Source organism: Athene noctua, chromosome 5 (genome assembly GCF_965140245.1).
Source record: "Athene noctua chromosome 5, bAthNoc1.hap1.1, whole genome shotgun sequence".
Classification (NCBI taxonomy): Eukaryota; Metazoa; Chordata; class Aves; order Strigiformes; family Strigidae; genus Athene; species Athene noctua.
In genome coordinates this window covers 19,817,160-19,836,611 of record NC_134041.1, presented here as the reverse complement: position 1 = coordinate 19,836,611, position 19,452 = coordinate 19,817,160, and the positions used below count along the sequence as shown (strand labels likewise).

Here is a 19,452-nt window from a genome sequence, read left to right as displayed (position 1 = left end):
TATGTAAGTGGCTGTATTAACTTTTCGTTCCTGTAGATGTGTACATTCAGTGGTTGAACATAGCAGCTAGCTGTATCTTAAAAAGATTATAGCATAACATTTTGGTAGAATTTAACATGTAAATGATTTGAGGGTTAATTAAGGAGAGAGATTGTAATTGCATATTAGGCAAGGCACCTCCCTAACTAAGCTGTTGAGTATTGCTCTGAGAGGAGGGGGGAGTAGGGGGGTGGGGGTGGTCAGATGGGGAGCAGGGAGATGATCTTGCTTCTCCTGGCTGCAGGGGAGTCTACATTCTTTAGTTCAGGCATTCCACTTGGAAGCTTAAGCTAAATGATATGTATACCCCCTCTTAGCAAATGTAATTGTTCTCATTTTAGCCCTTGTAGTACAACCAGAAGTACAAGGTGGAAGCAAAGAAATTTCTTAATTAAAAAGAGAAGAGCTTTAGCATATGTTGGAAGAGACGAGACAGGCATGTCTAAATTTTCATTACTCAACAAGCTATTTGAATGCTATTCGATGCTATGTAGATCTGAGAACATAATAAAGGAGGATAAAATTTTCAAAATGTGTGCAGAGATTTGCCTCTTGTCAGAGTGACAGTTCTTGGGTAATGGAGAAAAAAAGGCAGAAAAGACTGTGAGCAGTGAAATCTATCTAGAAGTCAGGCTTTTTAAATTTTTGTTCAGCTCACTGGGATGAGTCATTGGATGCTTGAAGGGGGCAAGCTGTATGGGTCAAGTTCTGATAATAAATTGTAGGACATAAGTAAAAGTAGTTGTCCGCGGGCTTTCTTTTAAAATGTGGTATTACATATTTGTGGTGCGGTGAATGTGGATGGATAAATGAGCATTGATTATCTGCCCTAACTAAACTGTGTGCCTGAGTTACTGGCAAGGAGTGAACAGTTCTCAGGACTGAAACGATTTAGGTCTTACAGAAGAGGAAATAATTTTTAGGACCAGAATTGTAAGTGCCTCTTGAAGTAATATAAAGTATGGGGGTTTTTTTCCTCTTCTTACTTGTTCTTCCCTGACAACTGATTGTCACTTCAAAATCTACCTGAAGATAGTAATACTTTATACCCAAATCAGAACTAAATCTAGGAATGTTCAGGCTTTCTGTGCAACAGAATATTGAGCCATCTCTGAATTCAGACTTTTGGGGTTTTTTACTGTTTCATTGATAGACAGCTTTGGACAGATGTTCCACTTGTTCTGAAAAAGCCCTTCCATTCTACTGAAACTCTCTTTTAGGCAGCAATTGTACTAATATTCCAGTTTCTTAGGAATGAAGCTGTTCTTTAGACTAGTTTGATTCTGTTCAATGTAACTGATGACTAATGCCTTGCATGTTTTGGTATATGGAAAAGCTGCTTTTGCTGTGAAGTAAACCAGGGATTTTTATGTGATTTATGATCTGTTTCCATTTACATTTTAAAAACTAACCAAACAAAAAAGAACTACTTGGATAATTGTTACTGTGCTCCATTTTAGCTTTAGGTCTGAAAATAAAACAGCACCAAAGTTTAATTCTTGTAAATCTTAAGGCCAATTTGCAGCTATTTCTCAGCCTTTGTCTTCTGCCTGACAGCTGCTTCAGAGCTTTCAAGAGTAGCTTATTAATTTAAAATGATGTAGAGTTATGTTGGGTTTTGTTTTTTTAGAAGGGGGTGGTGGTTACTAGGTAAACTTTTCATTCATTTAAATTTGTTCAGTGGTCTGGTTTACAGCACAGTCCTACAAATAGTTTCAACTTGCTCAATTAAAGGGGTAGCTAAATGTGGCATGAGGGCAAAGGTAGGGATGAAATCTTGTGCTAAATTCCTTTCATTGTTGGATGAAGTTCTGTCAGGTTGTACTGACTGTGAGGGCTTCATTAGCAAGTGTTACTAGTCACTTTATTCCCTTGAAGAAGAAATAAAGGATTCTAATGGCATGTAGGATGGTGTCGTATGTATATGACATTAGGTCTGTATGAAATACTTTTATAAAGATAGGTGGGGATCTAAGAAAAGCTGGATGTCACTTAAATATCAACCTGGTTTGTTAAACAACTCTTCCATCACAGCTTGTCAAGATTGTTTATTTAAAGGTATATAATGATTCCTTGCTATTTATTATGTCTCAATTGACAGCTGTGGGAGCTTAGAAGGTATTATGCCTTAGATGAGTGAGTTACAGTACAGGTTTTTTCTATCTGCAGAAAAAGAAAGGGACAGATGATGCCATTTATTTTGTTAGCCCGTCAGTTCTAGTGAAAGCTTTTCTTTTGTAACTTAATGTTTTGTTTTTTGTACACCAGTCTTTTGAGAATCTTTCTGTGGAGTCTGGGGGTTCACTGCATGAAAGGGATGATATTCAAGGTAGGTCATTTAATATTAATAAATACCATTGTGTATCTGTGTTTTCATCTTGTAAAATGTTGTAAATAAGTTGCTTGGTCACTCTTTTACACCTCTGCTGCCATTAAAACTTTACTGTAAAAAATTTGCTGTTGCAGAGGTTTTATGCTTTTGTGAATAACCAACTTGGGTTGCTTTTCAGGGCAAGGGGAAAGGCCAGAACCAAGGCCAGAAGCACTTCTGTATGTCATCATATGATTGGTGTTTTGTTGGGTCACTTCCTTTAAGAAGTTATGCTGGCCATATGACTACTCCAGATAGAATACTATGACCCTTTAATTTGTTCTAAAACCTCTGTCAGTTCTGTTTAGAATCAACTAGCATTAAAGAACAACTCAAGATCAGAGCTGCTTAAGCATTCACAGTTGGCTAATACTGGCTTTACTCTCAGTGTGTGGCCATGTCTAAAATTCACTTCATTGTGTTCAATGCTTTATTTTCAGGACATCTTCGAGCAGAGGAGGTTGATAGCATGCTCCTGAGAAATGACAGTGGAATTGAATCAGCTCTGTCCTATGCTAAAGCATGGTCAAAATATACCAAGGATGTAGTTGCATGGGTAGAAAAAAAGCTTAGCTTGGGTGAGTGGCTCTTTCTGGCATTTAATCAGCTTTGTCATGATGAAATTAAATCTGTTGTTAGGCCTCTGTGCTGCAGACTGTCAATAATGTGATTTCTAAATTAGTAGCTGTTCTGCTGAAGTGGACAGAACTATCGTGCATTTCCTATAATTAAGGGCCTGTAACAAAGTGAAAGGTGGTCCCCTCTGTAGCCTGTCTGTTAGAGGAAGAATATAGAAAGCATATAGCATGTGGTACAACTGTAAGCGTAAACAGTAACTGTGAATTTTTTTAACAGAAGTGGAGTGTGCTAAAAACTTAGCAAAAATGGCTGAAACTGCTAAAGCTGTTGTTGGACACCAGGTGAGTACGTTTTAGGGGCTTTATTTTAAAGTCTTAACTATGCATTGGATGCCTTGCCTAGAAGTGAAATGAGGAATGGATTTTTAAGGTGATATGGAATGGATTTATACTGTAAATCACTGGTTAAAAGATCTGTTTTATTTTGTGTCTTCCTGCATATTATGGAAATTTGGATGTATAGATTTATAATGAAAATGCAGACTAGCCTTATCATTTTCACAGTACACTTTTTTTTGTCTAACATCTTGTATGCTTTGTGATTTGGACTTGTGGACTTCTCTTTCAGAGTGTCTTCCCAGTAAAATGAAACATAGCTGAGAAATTAGTAGATTCATAATTTTCTAGATTCATATGTAACTCTTTCACACACATAAATACCTTACTAAATTTAATTGAAAATCTACTTCAATTATACAGACATTATTACTTCTCCCTTACATAGAACATTTATGTTTTTGTTGTGTGTAATTTTAGGATTATATGCCATTCCAATCAATATTCATAAATGCTTTTCAAAATGATATTGAGAACAATCAACTTTGGCAACAGACAGCTGCTGCTCTCCAGTCTAACAAATTTGTGCAGGTAAGCTTAAAGACCAAGATATTGTTTAGGTTTTTAAAAAGTTTTGTAACTGCACAAAATATTCAAAAGGACAAACTTGCAGCCTATACGCCTTTTATGTACTCTATTAATATTTCCTGTTTAGCCTCTTCTCGGAAGGAAAAATGAGTTGGATAGACAAAGGAAAGATATCAAGGACCTTTGGCAGCGAGAACAGAAAAAAATGGTTGGTATTTCTTTCATATCTAACAGTGTTCAATCTTAAATTCTTCAGAAGAATGAAACTCAAACTAGGTTGTTATGTGCTTAAATTCACATGTAGACTCTATAGGGCTTGTTGAATGTAGCACGTAACTCAGTTTCATGACACAGTTGTACTTGTAAGAGGTTACGTACTTTGAACTGCAGCATACAGACCTGTGCATGACAGCTTCTTTAAACATCACGTTAAATAACTGGAAAATTAAAATAATTAATTCTTTCGCTTTTTTCTTTTGTTGCATTCTGCAGCAAGAGCTGGAAGCTGCTCTAAGAAAAGCAAAATTGCTATATACACAGCGTCAAGATGAGTATGAAAAGGCAAAATCCTGCACTGCTCGTGCTGAGGAGGAACATCTTAGCTCAAGTGGAAGCTTTGTGAAAGATTTCAGTAAGCAACTGGAAAAAAAACGAAGGCTAGAAGAGGAAGCTCTTCAAAAAGTAGGAGTTTTTGTTTCTTGCTTTTACAGTTAAGCCTACACTGGTTTTACTTGCACTTTCCCAGTGGGAGCATTTGAGCAAATGTTCTGTTCATCATTCTTAATTTTAATCATGCTATGCTCTTTTGGACTTTTATCTGAAATGGGAATCTCTAATTACAAGCATCTTGTGTGGTTTTTTTCTTTCCTTGCTTCTAGTATAAGGTCTGTAGTCCATCAACCCTTTATACTTGTGTTTTCTCTAGGCTGAAGAGGCCAATGAACACTATAAAGCGAGTATGGCAGAGGTTGAAGAAAAAAGAAATGATTTGGAAAGCTTTAAAAGTGATGTCTTAACACAGCTTCGGGAACTTATTTACCAGTGTGATCTTACTCTTAAAGCTGTAAGCATGCTTTTAAAAATATGTTTGGCACAGATATATTGTTAAGAGTAAGAGAAAGCCCCATCTGTAGTATTAACTGCTTAAAACAGAATGTTTTGAAAGGGCAGAGGTCAAGCCAATAGAAGAAGTAAAACTTTTAATATGTTTGTAATGTTCTTTTTCTGCTGGGAGGTTTTTTTTTTAAAAGGGGAGGGTGTTATACATGTCTTGAATGTTCTGTTTGGGTTTTTTTATGAGAGGTTGCCTTGCAAGAACCCTGATTAAACAATTCTTGTAAAATCTCTCTAAGAATATTGATAGCAGTAGTAGTACTCTGTTGCTTAAGAGTACAGCTCCCATTCCCGTTATTTTCATTAGTGCATTAGCAAAGATGTTTGGCTCAAGAACAGAATGGACATTAACATGCTGCAGCATGGAGCCTGCTAATCTTGATGACAGTCTCAATTACTACAGGATCCATTGTGACTAACTGTATTAATGCTACACGTAATGCTTGCTTACACAATAAGCAAAGGTTTGTCAAAACAGTGTATCTATGTACACAGTTTTTAAAAAAGATTTAAAAGCACATTTTGCCAATAGATGCATACTTTTTTAGATGAAACAAAGAAAATTTAATGCTGGGGCAGGTGATGGGGAGCAAGCAACCCAAATCCAACCCATAAGACCAGTAGAAAGCTTAGACAGACTTGTCAATTCAAGTGTATCTAAATTGCAAACTACTTTGCAACCCCAAAGGTGAAGAAGCAGCCATGCACTGTCCCCTTCCCTGGTCTCTGCCTTGTGATAAAATATTTTAAGTTTTATATAATTTAACAAAGGAAATGTTCAGTTAATCTGTTCTGTTGGGACAAGGAGTTTTTTCCATTTCTTGTCTCAAGGTGATACAGAGCTCATCAGCGTTTAGAACTGCAACTACTTCATCATTGTAGTGGGGACTAAAATTCCCTCCAAAACATAAAAACTCCCTTTTTGGTAGCAAAAAACCTTGCTGTTTGCCTTGATCAACTCAAAGTGGGAAGCCACTGGAATTGTCTTTGCTACCTGGAGGATTCAATAACCCAGAGACAAGAAGAATATTAGTATTTACACTACAGTTTTTGCAGTTGATTTTCAGGAATCTTGCACTAAGTCATCCCTACAAATGTTATTTTCTAGAATTTTTCTAGTCTTATTTTTAAAGTAATTTTCTGTTGGGATATTAATTTGGGTTGAGAAAAGAGGAGGTGAAATATTTAGTAAATGATCTACAAATATTGATTTTTTTTTTTTTTCCCAACAGGCAACAGTTAACCTGTTCCAGCTGCAGCACACTCAGGTTGTATCTCTTCCAGTTAACTGCCAGTCCCTCTGTGAGAGTGCCAAACTCTATGATCCTGGTCAGCAGTATTCAGAGTTTGTGAAAAGCTTGCCAAAGGAAGGTGTTCCTATTGAATCAGGTTCTTTTGAAACCCAGAGTTCCCAGGTTGATGGGTGAGTCCCAAACTATAGGTGGTATTTGCTTGGTTTAGAATTAAATGCTAGGCACAGTTTAACAGTAGAAGAATGTTACTGGAGGAATTAAATGAATCCTGGTGTTTTACCATGCTGCCATGCTTCACTATTCTCTGTTTCTTTGGTTTATCTTTTGGTAGATTATATATAATGTTGACCTTAAAACCTGACTTTAAATTCCAAAGCAGAATGTAATTTTGTGTAATACTACTTGCAAAAGCATTGAGAATTGTTGTGCAAGAATTGTTACTATTTTAATGTAGACACTGGTTAATATAAAAAATGTGAATTTTGAACTTGGCAGTGTGGTGTGACAGTAGTATTTGATAATCAGTTTAGAAAGTCTTGAGGAGGTAGTTTTCCTCTTCTGCAGGTGTTACTGTTACAGTACTTTTTTTCATATTGTTTGTTTGGCAACTTCTTGGCAGGAAGGATTGCTCGATTTCTGTCTCATGCTTATGTGACTAAAAAAAATTATAGTCCACATGTCCCTGTGTTATACCTTAATTATCTTATTGCAACATGGGTGAAATGGCAGTTTTTACTGTTAATCTCTTAAAGGTACAGCTAGTGTGGAAGTAAAGACCACAAGACAGAAAGGCAACTCCTCATGTCAGTATGCCAAATGCTTTTCCACCTTTAACTTGTTATAAAATAGTCATCCTGGCACTAAAGCACCAGAATATCCATTCCAATCTGTGTGTTTCACAGTTATACAGGAAAGTGTCGTCATCATCTTTAAATAGGAAACTAAATACAAAACCTAACTATTGAGTCAGACTTCTACCAACAAAAGCCAGGAAATTCAAAGTTAAAGCAGAGATTCTTAGTTCTTGTCTGTAAATTTCCTGCCTTTTAAGACTAATTTAGGCTATAGTCATAAACTTTGACTTAGGGGGATTTAACTATGCAGCTCCCTGAGAAACTGATGAGCATGAAATTTCAAATGTTTTGTGTGCTCTCCCAGCTACTTACTGCCTAAGATTTATGACTGGGTTTTCTCCTCCCCTCTCCCCACCTTTTGTTTTCTTTGGCATGGCCTTGTGATTCTTCATGTACTTGCAGACCTAAAAGTGATCACTTCATTTATTTAAGGGACTGTAGCTTGAACAAATGCAAATCTTAATGTTTTTAAGCCTTTATTTCCTTTAGCTGGATAGGGTAGAACTGATTAAGAAACAGCTTCCTGACTGCTAAACTTGGCTAGCAGGCCATTTTGTCCACAGGGTGTTTCAGCATTTTGCATTAATTTTCTGTTCTTACCTTGAGAGCAGATTTTCACAACGTACTGACTATAAGATCTCTGGCAGCTTCAACATATATTCTGTGCTTTTAAAAAAGCACAGGATTTTAATGCCTATATGTTTATAGGTGAATGATCCTGATGACTGAGCAGAGAATCTTTTGGAGAAAAGGATAAAATTAGGATGGAATAGCCTCTGAATTATTCTGATCTTTAGATGAACAGATTTGAACAGTTTTTTCAAAGTCTGCAAAATAATGGTCATAATACCTTGCAGAGATGTAGAAAAGCTGATTTATTGGGAGGGGAACACTGGGAAATTGCATATATTTAATTAAAACTAAATCACTACCATATTTTTTTTAATTTGGGCTTTAATAATTATATGTCAAATATGTATGTTCATGAACAACAATTAAAAGAAGCATTTTTAACACTCGGGGTAAAAAACCCCTTTGCTTTCATTTAATTCTGTCTTACTCTTCAAATTATTTTCTCCTTTCTGAAGGGTTTTTAATAAGCAATCTACCAACAGTGTCCATATGTCACATGGTAACTTATCTCAGTGTTCAGGAGATTTTCCTGCTCAGACATTAGATGATGTGGGAAGCCCAATTTATCATCGTTCACAAAAGATTGGAGAGACAAGATCTTCCAGCAGTACAGATATCCAAGGTAGCTCTTTTGTATTTCATCTGGAGTTCAGTCTCTTAAGTAAAAATACCAGAAAAAAAGCAAGAGCTTGATGTCTCACTGTCAGAAATGTAACACTGACAGGGTTAACAAGTATTCTGAAGTTCAAAGGTTATAAAAATGGTTACATACTTGAAAGTAAGGACAAATGGAAAACTGCCTGCTTGTATACCTAGGTTGACAAGAAGAGTGACATGCAGTTCAAACAGCAAGTACTGTCAAGCTCAGTGTACTAAACCATTTCAATTACCTTTAGCAATTTTTATTTGTTAAATACTACATTGTGTATTGTAAATACTACATTCAGGTCTTTTGCAAAAAGCACAAGTGTCAAGCCTCTGAAATTCATTTTCATGCAACTTGAAGCTTTTACAGGAATATATGTTGTGGGTTTTTTTTCACTATATTGCATGTTCATGTAATTTTTGCAATATTTTCCTATTTCGAATATAGTCATAGTCTTTAAATAAAAAGAAAATAATGTAATTTTGTCCTTGACATTTGGAATTTGTGGGTTTTCTTTTCAAAAGCAATGAGAGGGCCACCACCATTCAGATCATGGTCAGTTGGGAACCAGAGTGGAGGAATGTGCAGTGATTCTGAAAGTGCGGGGGGAAGCAGTGAGTCACGATCCATGGATTCTCCATCTGCTAGCCCAGGTACAGCTATACTAATTTGAAGTTTTTTCTTTTTTTTAAGTTTTGCATTAATCATTACATTACATTGTTAGTTTAGCAAGTGTTGGACAGAGCCTATAATGAAAATGAGTAATTGGGTGGAACTGATACTTACAGCTTCCTGAAAATTTTTCTCATCTGCTAGGGGATTTTAAAAGACGACTTCCCCGAACACCTTCCACTGGTACTATGTCATCTGCAGATGATCTTGATGAAAGGGAGCCACCATCTCCTTCAGACTGTGGTAATGTTGTTTCCATACCTGAAGTCCCCAGAAGATGCTTTTTGTTGTAAAGTGTGGCTTTTCTTTTTAATGTGCTTAAGAAAAGTACATTAATAAGGCTGTGATTACCAACAGTAATGTTTTTCAATACAGTGTGCATCCACTTGAGGTTGAGAGCTGAAGAATAACATTCAGGTCATTTTAATGAAGTGGTGAAGAATTGTTTTCATATATTTAGACTAACTATATGGGTGGCCTTTGAACATTTCTAGTGTCTTTACCCTCCTGAAGTAAACATAAATGATCCATTAACCATTCCTTCCAGACATTTAAAGTTAGCTGCATGGCACTGAGAGATGTCCAATCACTTCTAAATTTAGAAGTGAAATGCACAGATACAGAGAGCTGGTAATTGGCAAACTGGAAAAAAGTGGATGCAGATGTTTAGTGTAGTAACTGAGATTTCACCCTTCTCAACTTCAATAAGCAAGTTTGGTAATGTCTCTCCGAGATTTGACTAGACCATTTCTAATTTCCAAATTAATTTTGACTGTATAAAGACAATGTTGCCACAGGTACTGAAACCTAAATAACTGAATTATCATAAATAGTTCTATGGTATGTCTGCAATACTTACAAACTAGTTCTGAAATATTTGTGGCACTTGTTCAGTAAAGCCTTTAGGAAATCCTTAGTCCTTATTTCCTAAATGTATACTTTGCTTTCTAGGAGTCAGCCTGTGGTTAACAATACTAATTTAGGTCCAGGTTTAAAGCATGACAACATGTTAATGAATGCAGACTTTCACTTGGAGTGGTACTGTTTAATCAGTGCTTGAGCTTTTAAGATGATTTCTGGACAATTAACTGTTAATTTTAAGTTTTTATCTGCAAAACAAAGGTTCACAGGATTGTTGATAGCATTTTAAGTAAACTACTTGAAAATAAAATGGTCACAAAAAGCACCAGTTGCTATACTGTTTTAGAATCCTTTAGAAAATATTTTGACATTATCACAGGAGACTGAAAATCAGTGATTCTCTTTTATTTTATATGGGTTCTGCTGTGAGCGTGTGTTCTTCCCTGCTTCAAAGTATTCTTTTTCAAGTATTTCAGAAACACTACAGGCCAAAACCATAATGTCATCTGTCATCCTCTAGTAAGAATTTTGAAATACATAGAATGAAACTTACATGAATAGTTGCTCTAACTGCAGGGAAACTGCAGTTGGAATTAAATATCTTAATATTTTCACTTGACATTAATGCAGGAGAAAATGGAAATATTTAAAAATGCAAAACTAATTGTTTGATTCCACTTTTATGTAAGATGATTTGATAGTTAGTGTGTCTGTTATGAGAACATTGTTTTTCTTCCTTGTGATCAAAATGCTTTTCATTACTTTGGTAGTTGCTGTTACTTACAGAACGCTGCATTCTGCAGCACGCTTCTAAAAAATCAGAATAAATACCCTATCTCAAGAGCAGATATTAGAATGACTGTAACAGGGAAATTCTCTCCAGGTGTAAATGATCTGACATCTGAAACTGCAAATTCTCCAGGACCTTTTAGAAACGCTAATATGTCCAAAGCAGCACAAACACACAAACTACGGAAGCTGAGAGCTCCATCTAAATGCAGAGAATGTGACAGCTTAGTGGTATTTCATGGAGCTGAATGTGAGGAGGTAAGTTGAAAAGTTGTTGAAATTGCTGCTTGGGATTTATGTAAAGTCGGGACTTCTGGAAACTTGCATTATTTTTCTGTATAAAATGTACAGACTTTGTGGCTTCTTAGAATCATCATGAACTTAAAGCAAAAGCAAATATTGCAAATACAAGACTAACAGATCTTTCCTTTTGCTCATGTATGGAGTAACAAACAGCAGAGATATTTCTTATGGTGTCAGATTGTATCAAACCATGTGTGGTTTTTTTTCTCCCCTGTAGTGTTCACTTGCATGCCATAAAAAATGTTTAGAGACTTTAGCTATTCAATGTGGGCACAAAAAACTTCATGGAAGGCTTCACTTGTTTGGAGTGGAATTTGCCCAAGCTGCTAAAAATGTTCCCGATGGCATTCCTTTCATCATCAAAAAGTGTACGTCAGAAATTGAAAGTAGAGCACTGAATGTCAAGGTATGCTCAAGTTTGTTTATAAAACTTAAGTATGAACAATCTTTTAAAAAAAATATAATCTCTTCTCAAGATGTTAATGCTGTACTGTTGATATCATCTATGTTTTACACTTGCCTTTCAAATTAAAATAGGGTTATGCTGGTCTCTTAATTTCAGGGCATCTATCGTGTGAATGGAGCCAAATCAAGAGTTGAAAAGCTTTGTCAAGCTTTTGAAAATGGAAAGGATTTGGTCGAGCTCTCAGAACTCTATGCACATGATATCAGCAATGTTCTCAAGTTGTATCTCCGCCAGGTATGTACTTGAGAGGTCAGATGGAAAACCAAAGTACTGTAGTATATTTCTTCAATACAAGAGGAAAAAAAAAGATCCCTTTCAGCAGTCCTGTAGCAGAAGATTAAATGAGTGCCTTGTGTATTTGCAGTAGGCTTCTTTATTTCACATGGAGCCTGTGACAGGATGAGGGAAAGCTGCTCATATTACAGTCTGTAATCTACATGGGCATAATGTCTCTTTAAATACTAGTACCATACATAGAACAAGCTTTTGTTTATGCAATTGTAGTGAAGCTTTTATTTCTAAAACCTTTCTGGTTACTGAATTTTCCTGTCTTATGTGAAGTTTAGAACATTCCCATATTCTTGCCACATGCAGACAGATGCTAACAAAAATTTAATGAAATGCGCATACAATGGTCACGATGATGTGTTCATTATGGAGGGTTTATTAATATATTTCTTCCAAATGAGCTCTAAAGCTTCATGATTGAGTTTTCCAGAACAGTTTCAGTATGTATCTGAAAAAATGAGGCTGGGGTGTTGCTCAGTGAAATTACTGAGTCACTCTGAAAACTTGTTAATCTTGAAAGAAATAATCTTTAGCTGCATGGCCCTGTCCTCTTCTTTACACTGGCTGTCAGAGATGAGAATTCCAATGCTGTGATCATCACCATTAAGTTAAGGGCTTCTGAGAAATTGCGAAGATGTACTCTACCTACTTATTCAAGTAAAAAGGTATCATATTCTATACATTGGGGCACTGTGCTGCATTTTGAATAGAGCTCATAATTAAAAAAATTCAAATAACGCATGTTCTTCTGGTCTTATCACTTCCTTTGTAGCTCATCTGTTGGTGTGGTTTTTAGGTAAACCAGCTCATTTTAAATGCAGGAACAGTGCTAGAAACATGCAGTTAAAACATTTTTAGATAGAATCCTGAGTTAGACCCTATTTAAGACTAGATAAAACTCAAAATAATTTGTTTTAATAATTAGTCTACATGTTTTTTGCTTTTATCTAAGCTGGTGCAATGCAATGTAAATAGCCAGGTCAAGTTCGAGGGTTTTGTCCTTTTTTGGGTTGTTTTATTAACATTTCTTTTCCTACTAAGAGAGTATATAAATCACAAATAAAAGTTAATGTTATGTGACATAAATCCAATTTTAAAAAAAGGAATACAGACCAAACTGAAACCACATGTAATATATTATCAAAGACTGGAAAAAAATAACAGCTCTATTATGGTATTTGTGCATATGCAGTGTAACATCCTGCCTCATAGCAATCACTTTCTTGAAATCTGTACCTGTATTGATAAATGCTCAGTCTTGAAGCTATTGCAGGAAAGGGGTAGCAAAAGATTTCTGGAGAAAGGTGTAGGGAGGAGTGGGTTTTGTTACCTAGGATTGGATTTGAAAAATTGTGGTTTCAGCTAATGAGCAAGGATTAAACAATGTCACCATCTAAGAAAAGATATTAGGTCAGACAAAGTTGAAAAAAAGCAGGAAGGAAACAAGTTAAAATTCAGGCTTGACTATTTTTCTGAAATGTTCTTATTTCTTCAGCTTCCAGAACCGTTGATTTTGTTTCGGCTTTACAATGAGTTCATTGGACTTGCGAAAGAAAGCCAGAATGTTAATGAGGAATTGGATGCTAAACAAACTTGCCCCAAATCAAAGAAAAGACAGTCAATCTGTATTGAACTGAATAGGATCATTATTAAAATTAAAGATCTTCTGAAACAACTGCCTGTACCAAACTATAACACTCTTCAGTACCTTATTGGACACCTCCACAGGTGAGAAAAGACTTAAATGCAAAGTGATGTGGAAAAATAAATAAACTGCTACATGCGGTGTACTAGGAAGCTCTAGTACTCTTTAGATGACTGTGGAGAAAATTGTCATGTATGCCTTTAGAAGACATTGTTCTGTTTCTTTTTCTAATTTCATGAATTCTTGGGTGAAAGAAGAATATGAAATGGAAAGAAAGGAGGGAAAGAGCTGAGCTTCATGGTTCTTGATTCTCTGCTAGCAAGTAGTAACTGGTGGCAGCTGCAGGGACCTAGGTGTGATTTAAATCATGGTATGACCCAGATAGGGCAGTGATTTGGTGGCTGTTAACAGAAAACTGAAACTTGCATCCTGTCTGTTAATAACCATTCTCCAGTTACATTTCACTTCTGTTTCCTCCAAATGCTGGATTGTACCATGATGTGTGATGAGGATGTCCCAAGCCGATTACCAACAAAAAAAATGGGTAATATTGGGCCACAGCTATATTAATGAGAATGAGACACATTTTTTTCCCCAACCTCAGAAATGCCAAATATGCACAAACATTAACCAAATAGACATAAAAACGCCCTATGTGGAAAGCATGTAGTCCAAGATGCTGTTAAATGCAGTCTGCAGTGAAGATTCTGCCTGCCTACCAAACCCACCTTCAGTTTGTTTATTGTCTGTTAGCCTCTCTAGACATAATATTTTGATATCTAAAATAGTTCTGAAGTAGTAAAACCCTCTAACTCTTGGGGTTTGTGGGTTTTTTCCCCCTCTTTATGCAGGGTTACAGAACAGTCTGATGAAAATAAAATGTCAGCCAGCAACCTTGGCATAATATTTGGTCCAACTCTGATCAGGCCACGTCAAACAGATGCTACAGTTTCTCTGTCATCACTTGTGGATTACCCGTATCAGGCTCGGGTAGTGGAGCTGCTCATAACATACTATGAAAAGATATTTGATGTTTCATTGAAACCACTTCTGAGCACATTGCAGTCTGAAGAAACTGCCATTACAGTCAGAGTTGCTTTATCAGCGGAAGAGAGGGAGCCCCAGCAGCAGAGGAAGTCATTTATTGCTGTAAAGGAAGTGAGTGACTCTTGTGCTACCACAGTGTTACCTGTGCCATATTAACTTTTATGTCAAATGCTGCAGTGTTACAGGGTACATTTCTATTAAATATTTGTAGGGTTTTTTGTTAAGGAGTGCCTTTCCTTTTGAGTTCTCATTTACTTTTGCTTTGACTTTTGTTAACAGGGTATTCTAATAGCTCCAAGTGAAGGCAGAGCTTCAGAAACAGCTGCACTGTTTTTGGAATCAAACAATAGCAAGAATACAAAAGATCAAGTAGATACATCTGTAACTGGTTAGTGCACTGGTATTAAGTCTTGGGCTGTGTGAATAAGAATTCATGGATGCATTAGACTATAGTGCATGCAGCTCTTCTCTTTAGACAAAGAAGCAAGTGATAAAACTGTTTATCACTGTTTGATATACTGTTTGTAAGAGGAACAGAGAATTAAATCCTTCTAAAGGCTTTAATGAAACTTGCATTTATGTAATCAGAGCTTAAAGTATTTGGTAAGAGAACACAACAGTGTTTTGGTTTCTCCCTTTTATACAAAAAAGAAGATAATTATGCTGTGACTGTGGATTTCTGAAATTCACAACGATGCTGCAAACCAATATCCAGAAATTAACATGTTTTGACCATTGTTTTCCCCCAGAATGTGTATCACTGTCACTCACTGGAACTAAACCAGAAGATTCTGGGAAAAGTAATTCTCTGACAGAATCATCAGCTACCAGCATCGTGGATAATAATATTGCTCAGAAAAAGCCAGGTTTGCTAACCTAACTATAAATCTTCTATAAGATTTTTTTTTTTCCATTTATCTGCCTGTGCTACTACAGTGGTTTGTTTTAATGCAGGTATGATTTCTCTGCTTTATTTAGGAGTAACTGTACACGATCCCTTTTAATTGTACTGATTTGCAGCTGGTGTTAACAGTTCAGTCACGTCATCTACATTAACAGTGCAACATTCTGAAACTTATTAAAACTGAAAATATTCAGGGATTGGAAAGCACCAGCTGAAAAAAAAAGAAGGGCAGTGTCTCTTTGCCTGTTTTCTCTTCACTGCCTTACTTGGTTACATCTGTACAGTATGTGTTTTAATGCTAACTTTTGGTTAGAGTAGGATACTCTAGTATGTATACAAGGTATACCTAAAAACATCCCATTAAAATACCAGCTGTCAAGGGATCATTAATAAAGTCCATATTCTGTTGGCAGAAGTCTTCCTGACTTCTCTTTATATTTGGTGCAAAGATCCAGTCACATTTATTTGTGTGTTTCTAGGTGATGCTGCGCGTCCAACTTCAGAGAGGGATGGTGATTCATTTGTTTCTCTAGGTGAAGACAGCTGTAAAATTAACTTACTTCCTGCAAAACCGAACCGTCAAATTACCAAAGTTCCATTGCGGGTTCCAAGGACAAAACCAGCTACTCGCCCTGTGAGCCTGCCTGTAGACCGAATACTTCCTCCATGTGTTTTGAATGAAAGAAATTCACGAAATACAGGAGCAGTAAGTCCAGAGAAGCTTGGTAGAAGCCCTACTATTGAAGAAGTTTCAGAGGTGAAGGCATTCCCTGCTGTTAATACCTGCTGCAGACTTCCTTGTTACGACAGCCAGACACTGCGAAAAACTTGGGACAAGCAATATAAACAATACGATATCACAGCAAGGACAGCTATGATTATGACTAATGTACCCCAGGAGAACCGAGCACTTGAGAGTGGAACTGCAGGTGCCCTATCTCCATCATGCAGCATTGGTAACAATTCAGCTAATGCCGTGCTTCCTAGTAAGCCATATTCTGTTTCTGTCAGGTCAGGAAGGACAGCAACAGAAGGGAATGGTCCTGATGCCTCCAGGGCACCAAGAACATTGCAGCCACCCCCAGGGACATTTTATGAACCACCCTCTAACAAATCAAAACAAAATGAAGAGGGTTCTTTTGCTAAAGCTTGTGCAGCAACCAGTGCCAGCTCTGTGTTTCACCAGGATAATACTGTGAAACTGGCTAGGAGTTCTGCGCTTCCATCAGGTGATCCTGAACAAAACACAAATGAACAAAAAAATAGCTCAGAGGATATTCACCCCACAGATCTGAAGCCTACTTACCAGAGACTGAGACCAAAAAGGATCCAAGAACTGGAACACAGGGAAGCTCATTTTGTATAGGGTGCAAATTCTTGGATTGCATGCAATTTATTGATGGTGCCAGTGGAGGCTTCCCTTTGCCCCTTTATCCTTTGCCTTCCCTTGAGAATCCCACTTCTGTGCCATATTGGAGTTATTTTTATATATGCAGCATTTTAAAAGGGGGGTGGGGGGGTGGGTGTGCTAGGGGATTGGGAAGGAAGTCAGTCAAACTTTTTGTAATTCAGTAGCTTTTTGTAAAGATTTAATGCATTCCCAGTCTAGATACAGCTAATGGGTTCATTAAATAAGACACTGAGCTTCATTTCTTTGTATGGAATGGAGTGCTTATTCATAGAGAAACAACTGTTGCATGTAGCAGTGAAAGGAGCCATTTTTCATCATAGACATTCTAATAAAAGTGGAAGGTTTAATGTTCACTGTCTAAGCATAAACCAAAGCTTGTTTGCTCTGTAAAAGCATTTGTTCAGTTTTCTAATCTGTGCAATTAAAGCTTTGCTCCTGAATAGACTTACGTACTGGCCAGCATGGCCCATAATTATGTATCATATGTGTATATTTTAGGCAGACATGATTATCTGTTGCCAGTTTTCTATGTTGTCACTTTAATATTTTTTTTTTTGTACAGCAAAGATGCACTTACTGAGCTTTACTGTTGAGAAGCAACAATCAATCCACATCTGCTTTCTTGTATAGCTTAGTGAGTGGGGCAAACATGCACAGCCTGTTTTGTTTGGATGCCCTTCTGGAGAGACTACCAGTTGCAGTGGTGCTGTCTTTCCCAGGTGAATGAAAAGGCACTGATTTGCTTGCTGTAGATCAGTTTCACCATGTAACCTGGTGTAACTGAAATGAAGAGCATTGTTTCTGGGTTTCAGTGAAAGAGCTGAAAATAACCAAAAGTCTGCATTAGTAGGTGCATCTAATGGTTTTCACTTTGTATTAAATGGTTTTTATGTGTACACTGTGTTACATTTGCTTTAAAATAGATTAACTTGTTAACATTTCAGTGACTCTATGGCTTCTATATCTGGATTTCTTCTAACTTATTAAAATACAGACATTTGGCCTTTGCAGTAGTGTAGTACTCTGGTGCATCTGTCTTCTGGGGATGGGGGGTGGCACACTTTGCTTAATGAGATTACATCTTGACCCTTTCTCACATTCTGTAGAGTACAGTGTTTTAGCATGGTACTTTCTACTGATAAAAGAATTAAGAGGACTCTCAGAGGACAGAAAAGAATCACTTTTCTGTTTTTACAGCATAAAATATACTGGACATTCCTACTCCATACCCTTTGCCCATCTTCTGAAAATACCCCAAAATCCCACACAGCATTCAGTGGATGTAACCTGATTTTAGTTTCCAGAACAAAAGATACTAAATTCGCAGTGCTGAACTTCTGATTCCTTTTCACATTTCCATGGAAGCATGGCTTGCGCTTGTGGCAGAGGCCATGCTACCACTGGATGGTTCATGGCTGTGCTAGGAGCCATTTCTTTGGAGAGCTGCCTCATAGTACAGAAAAGCTGAAGATGCCAGGTGCAGCTATCTGCCTGGACTGGTACAGTGAGTTGCATAATAAAATAAGAGGAGGATAAAGGCTTCTTGAGGTAGGTGGGAGTTTGTTCCACTTCTGAGAATGGAGAAGTGAACCCCACACAAGTAACTAGTGAGCAGAAATAGTGTTAAAGAAACATTATAGGCATTGTAGAAGAACCTCATAGCACAGCTGTGAAAGGTTGGTGATTATCAGTATAGATTAGAGCCATAAAATGGGAAATTAATTTGTGAACTACTATTAAATCTATTATCTCGCTATATTCTTAAATATTTTAGCATATATCTAACACTGAATATGCTAATGGCTTAAGAAATTGAAATAAAAGCTGTTCATCTAGCTGGATGGAGGGTTTCCAGTACTCCCCCGGAGCAGGCTGCTGAGGTGGAGAATAATCCTAGTTTGGATTCGTCTGTGAGAAACAGAAGAGTGTTTCTCAACCACGTCATAATACTGGTTACTACTGGTTGTTAACATATTGCTTTTTATGTACCATCTGCTTCCATGTTTTACTAGTGTAAAAGGTTTCTGCCGTTTTAAATGTCCTTCGGGTCTTTGTTCAAGTATCCCATAGCCAGGCAGCTTCTGGCAGGCTCCACCGGGAGCAGGAGAGCGCAGCACCCTTCTGCATGCCAGTGTACATGTAGGTGTCTCACAAAACAACATTATTCTATGAAAAAATCACTTCTGAGAGATTATGTCCCTGCTTTTACGTCTTTGACGCTTTTTATGCAATATAGGTGAAAGAGCAAGTGCACTTCTTGTGAAATGAAAACCTTTGAGGCTTATTTGAGAGTTGTGACCCTGCTACCCATGGTGGTGACACCACAGGAGGGCCGCGGTGTGGGGGCGGGAGGTGCTTCCGGAACCTTCCCGCCAGCCCGGGGAACGGGGCAGCCTCTGGGGGAGCTGGGAGGCAGTGGTTTAAGGGCCAGTGTGTGACTTCTTAATTTCTGAATTTTTGTAAAAGTTTACACCTTGACGTCAAGGCTGCGTTTTGTTCGGGACGGTACGCTGAGGCCTTCCCCTGCGTGTGAGGAAACGCCTCAGCGGACTCCGGGGCGGGGGGGGGGCGGCCGCGGGCGGACCCACCTGCCGGCGTGGGACAGAGCAGTGAGGAACCGGCCGCGCCAGAGGCGGGACGTGACCGGCCGCGGCA

The 19,452-nt window shown here is 37.5% G+C and overlaps 1 protein-coding gene across 4 annotated transcripts in view; it reads left to right on the top strand.

The window, feature by feature from the left end:
- The window catches only part of ARHGAP29 (Rho GTPase activating protein 29), a 53,648-nt gene extending 35,841 nt beyond the window's left edge, over positions 1-17,807 (top strand). Inside the window, exons 6-24 of one of the 4 annotated variants that reach the window (XM_074906599.1) lie at positions 2,308-2,368; positions 2,851-2,988; positions 3,266-3,330; positions 3,805-3,915; positions 4,040-4,120; positions 4,405-4,593; positions 4,838-4,975; positions 6,258-6,448; positions 8,221-8,387; positions 8,936-9,064; positions 9,228-9,323; positions 10,828-10,991; positions 11,254-11,442; positions 11,599-11,736; positions 13,286-13,518; positions 14,287-14,593; positions 14,762-14,870; positions 15,232-15,348; positions 15,866-17,807. In XM_074906599.1, the coding sequence (XP_074762700.1) occupies positions 2,308-2,368; positions 2,851-2,988; positions 3,266-3,330; positions 3,805-3,915; positions 4,040-4,120; positions 4,405-4,593; positions 4,838-4,975; positions 6,258-6,448; positions 8,221-8,387; positions 8,936-9,064; positions 9,228-9,323; positions 10,828-10,991; positions 11,254-11,442; positions 11,599-11,736; positions 13,286-13,518; positions 14,287-14,593; positions 14,762-14,870; positions 15,232-15,348; positions 15,866-16,752 (3,510 nt within the window). In that variant the 3' untranslated portion in view covers positions 16,753-17,807. Of the gene's footprint in view, positions 1-2,307; positions 2,369-2,850; positions 2,989-3,265; positions 3,331-3,804; positions 3,916-4,039; positions 4,121-4,404; positions 4,594-4,837; positions 4,976-6,257; positions 6,449-8,220; positions 8,388-8,935; positions 9,065-9,227; positions 9,327-10,812; positions 10,992-11,253; positions 11,443-11,598; positions 11,737-13,285; positions 13,519-14,286; positions 14,594-14,761; positions 14,871-15,231; positions 15,349-15,865 lie in introns of all 4 variants that reach the window. The other 3 variants (XM_074906598.1, XM_074906600.1, XM_074906596.1) reach the window with 3 other exon arrangements.
- The last annotated feature ends 1,645 nt before the right edge of the window (positions 17,808-19,452 follow it).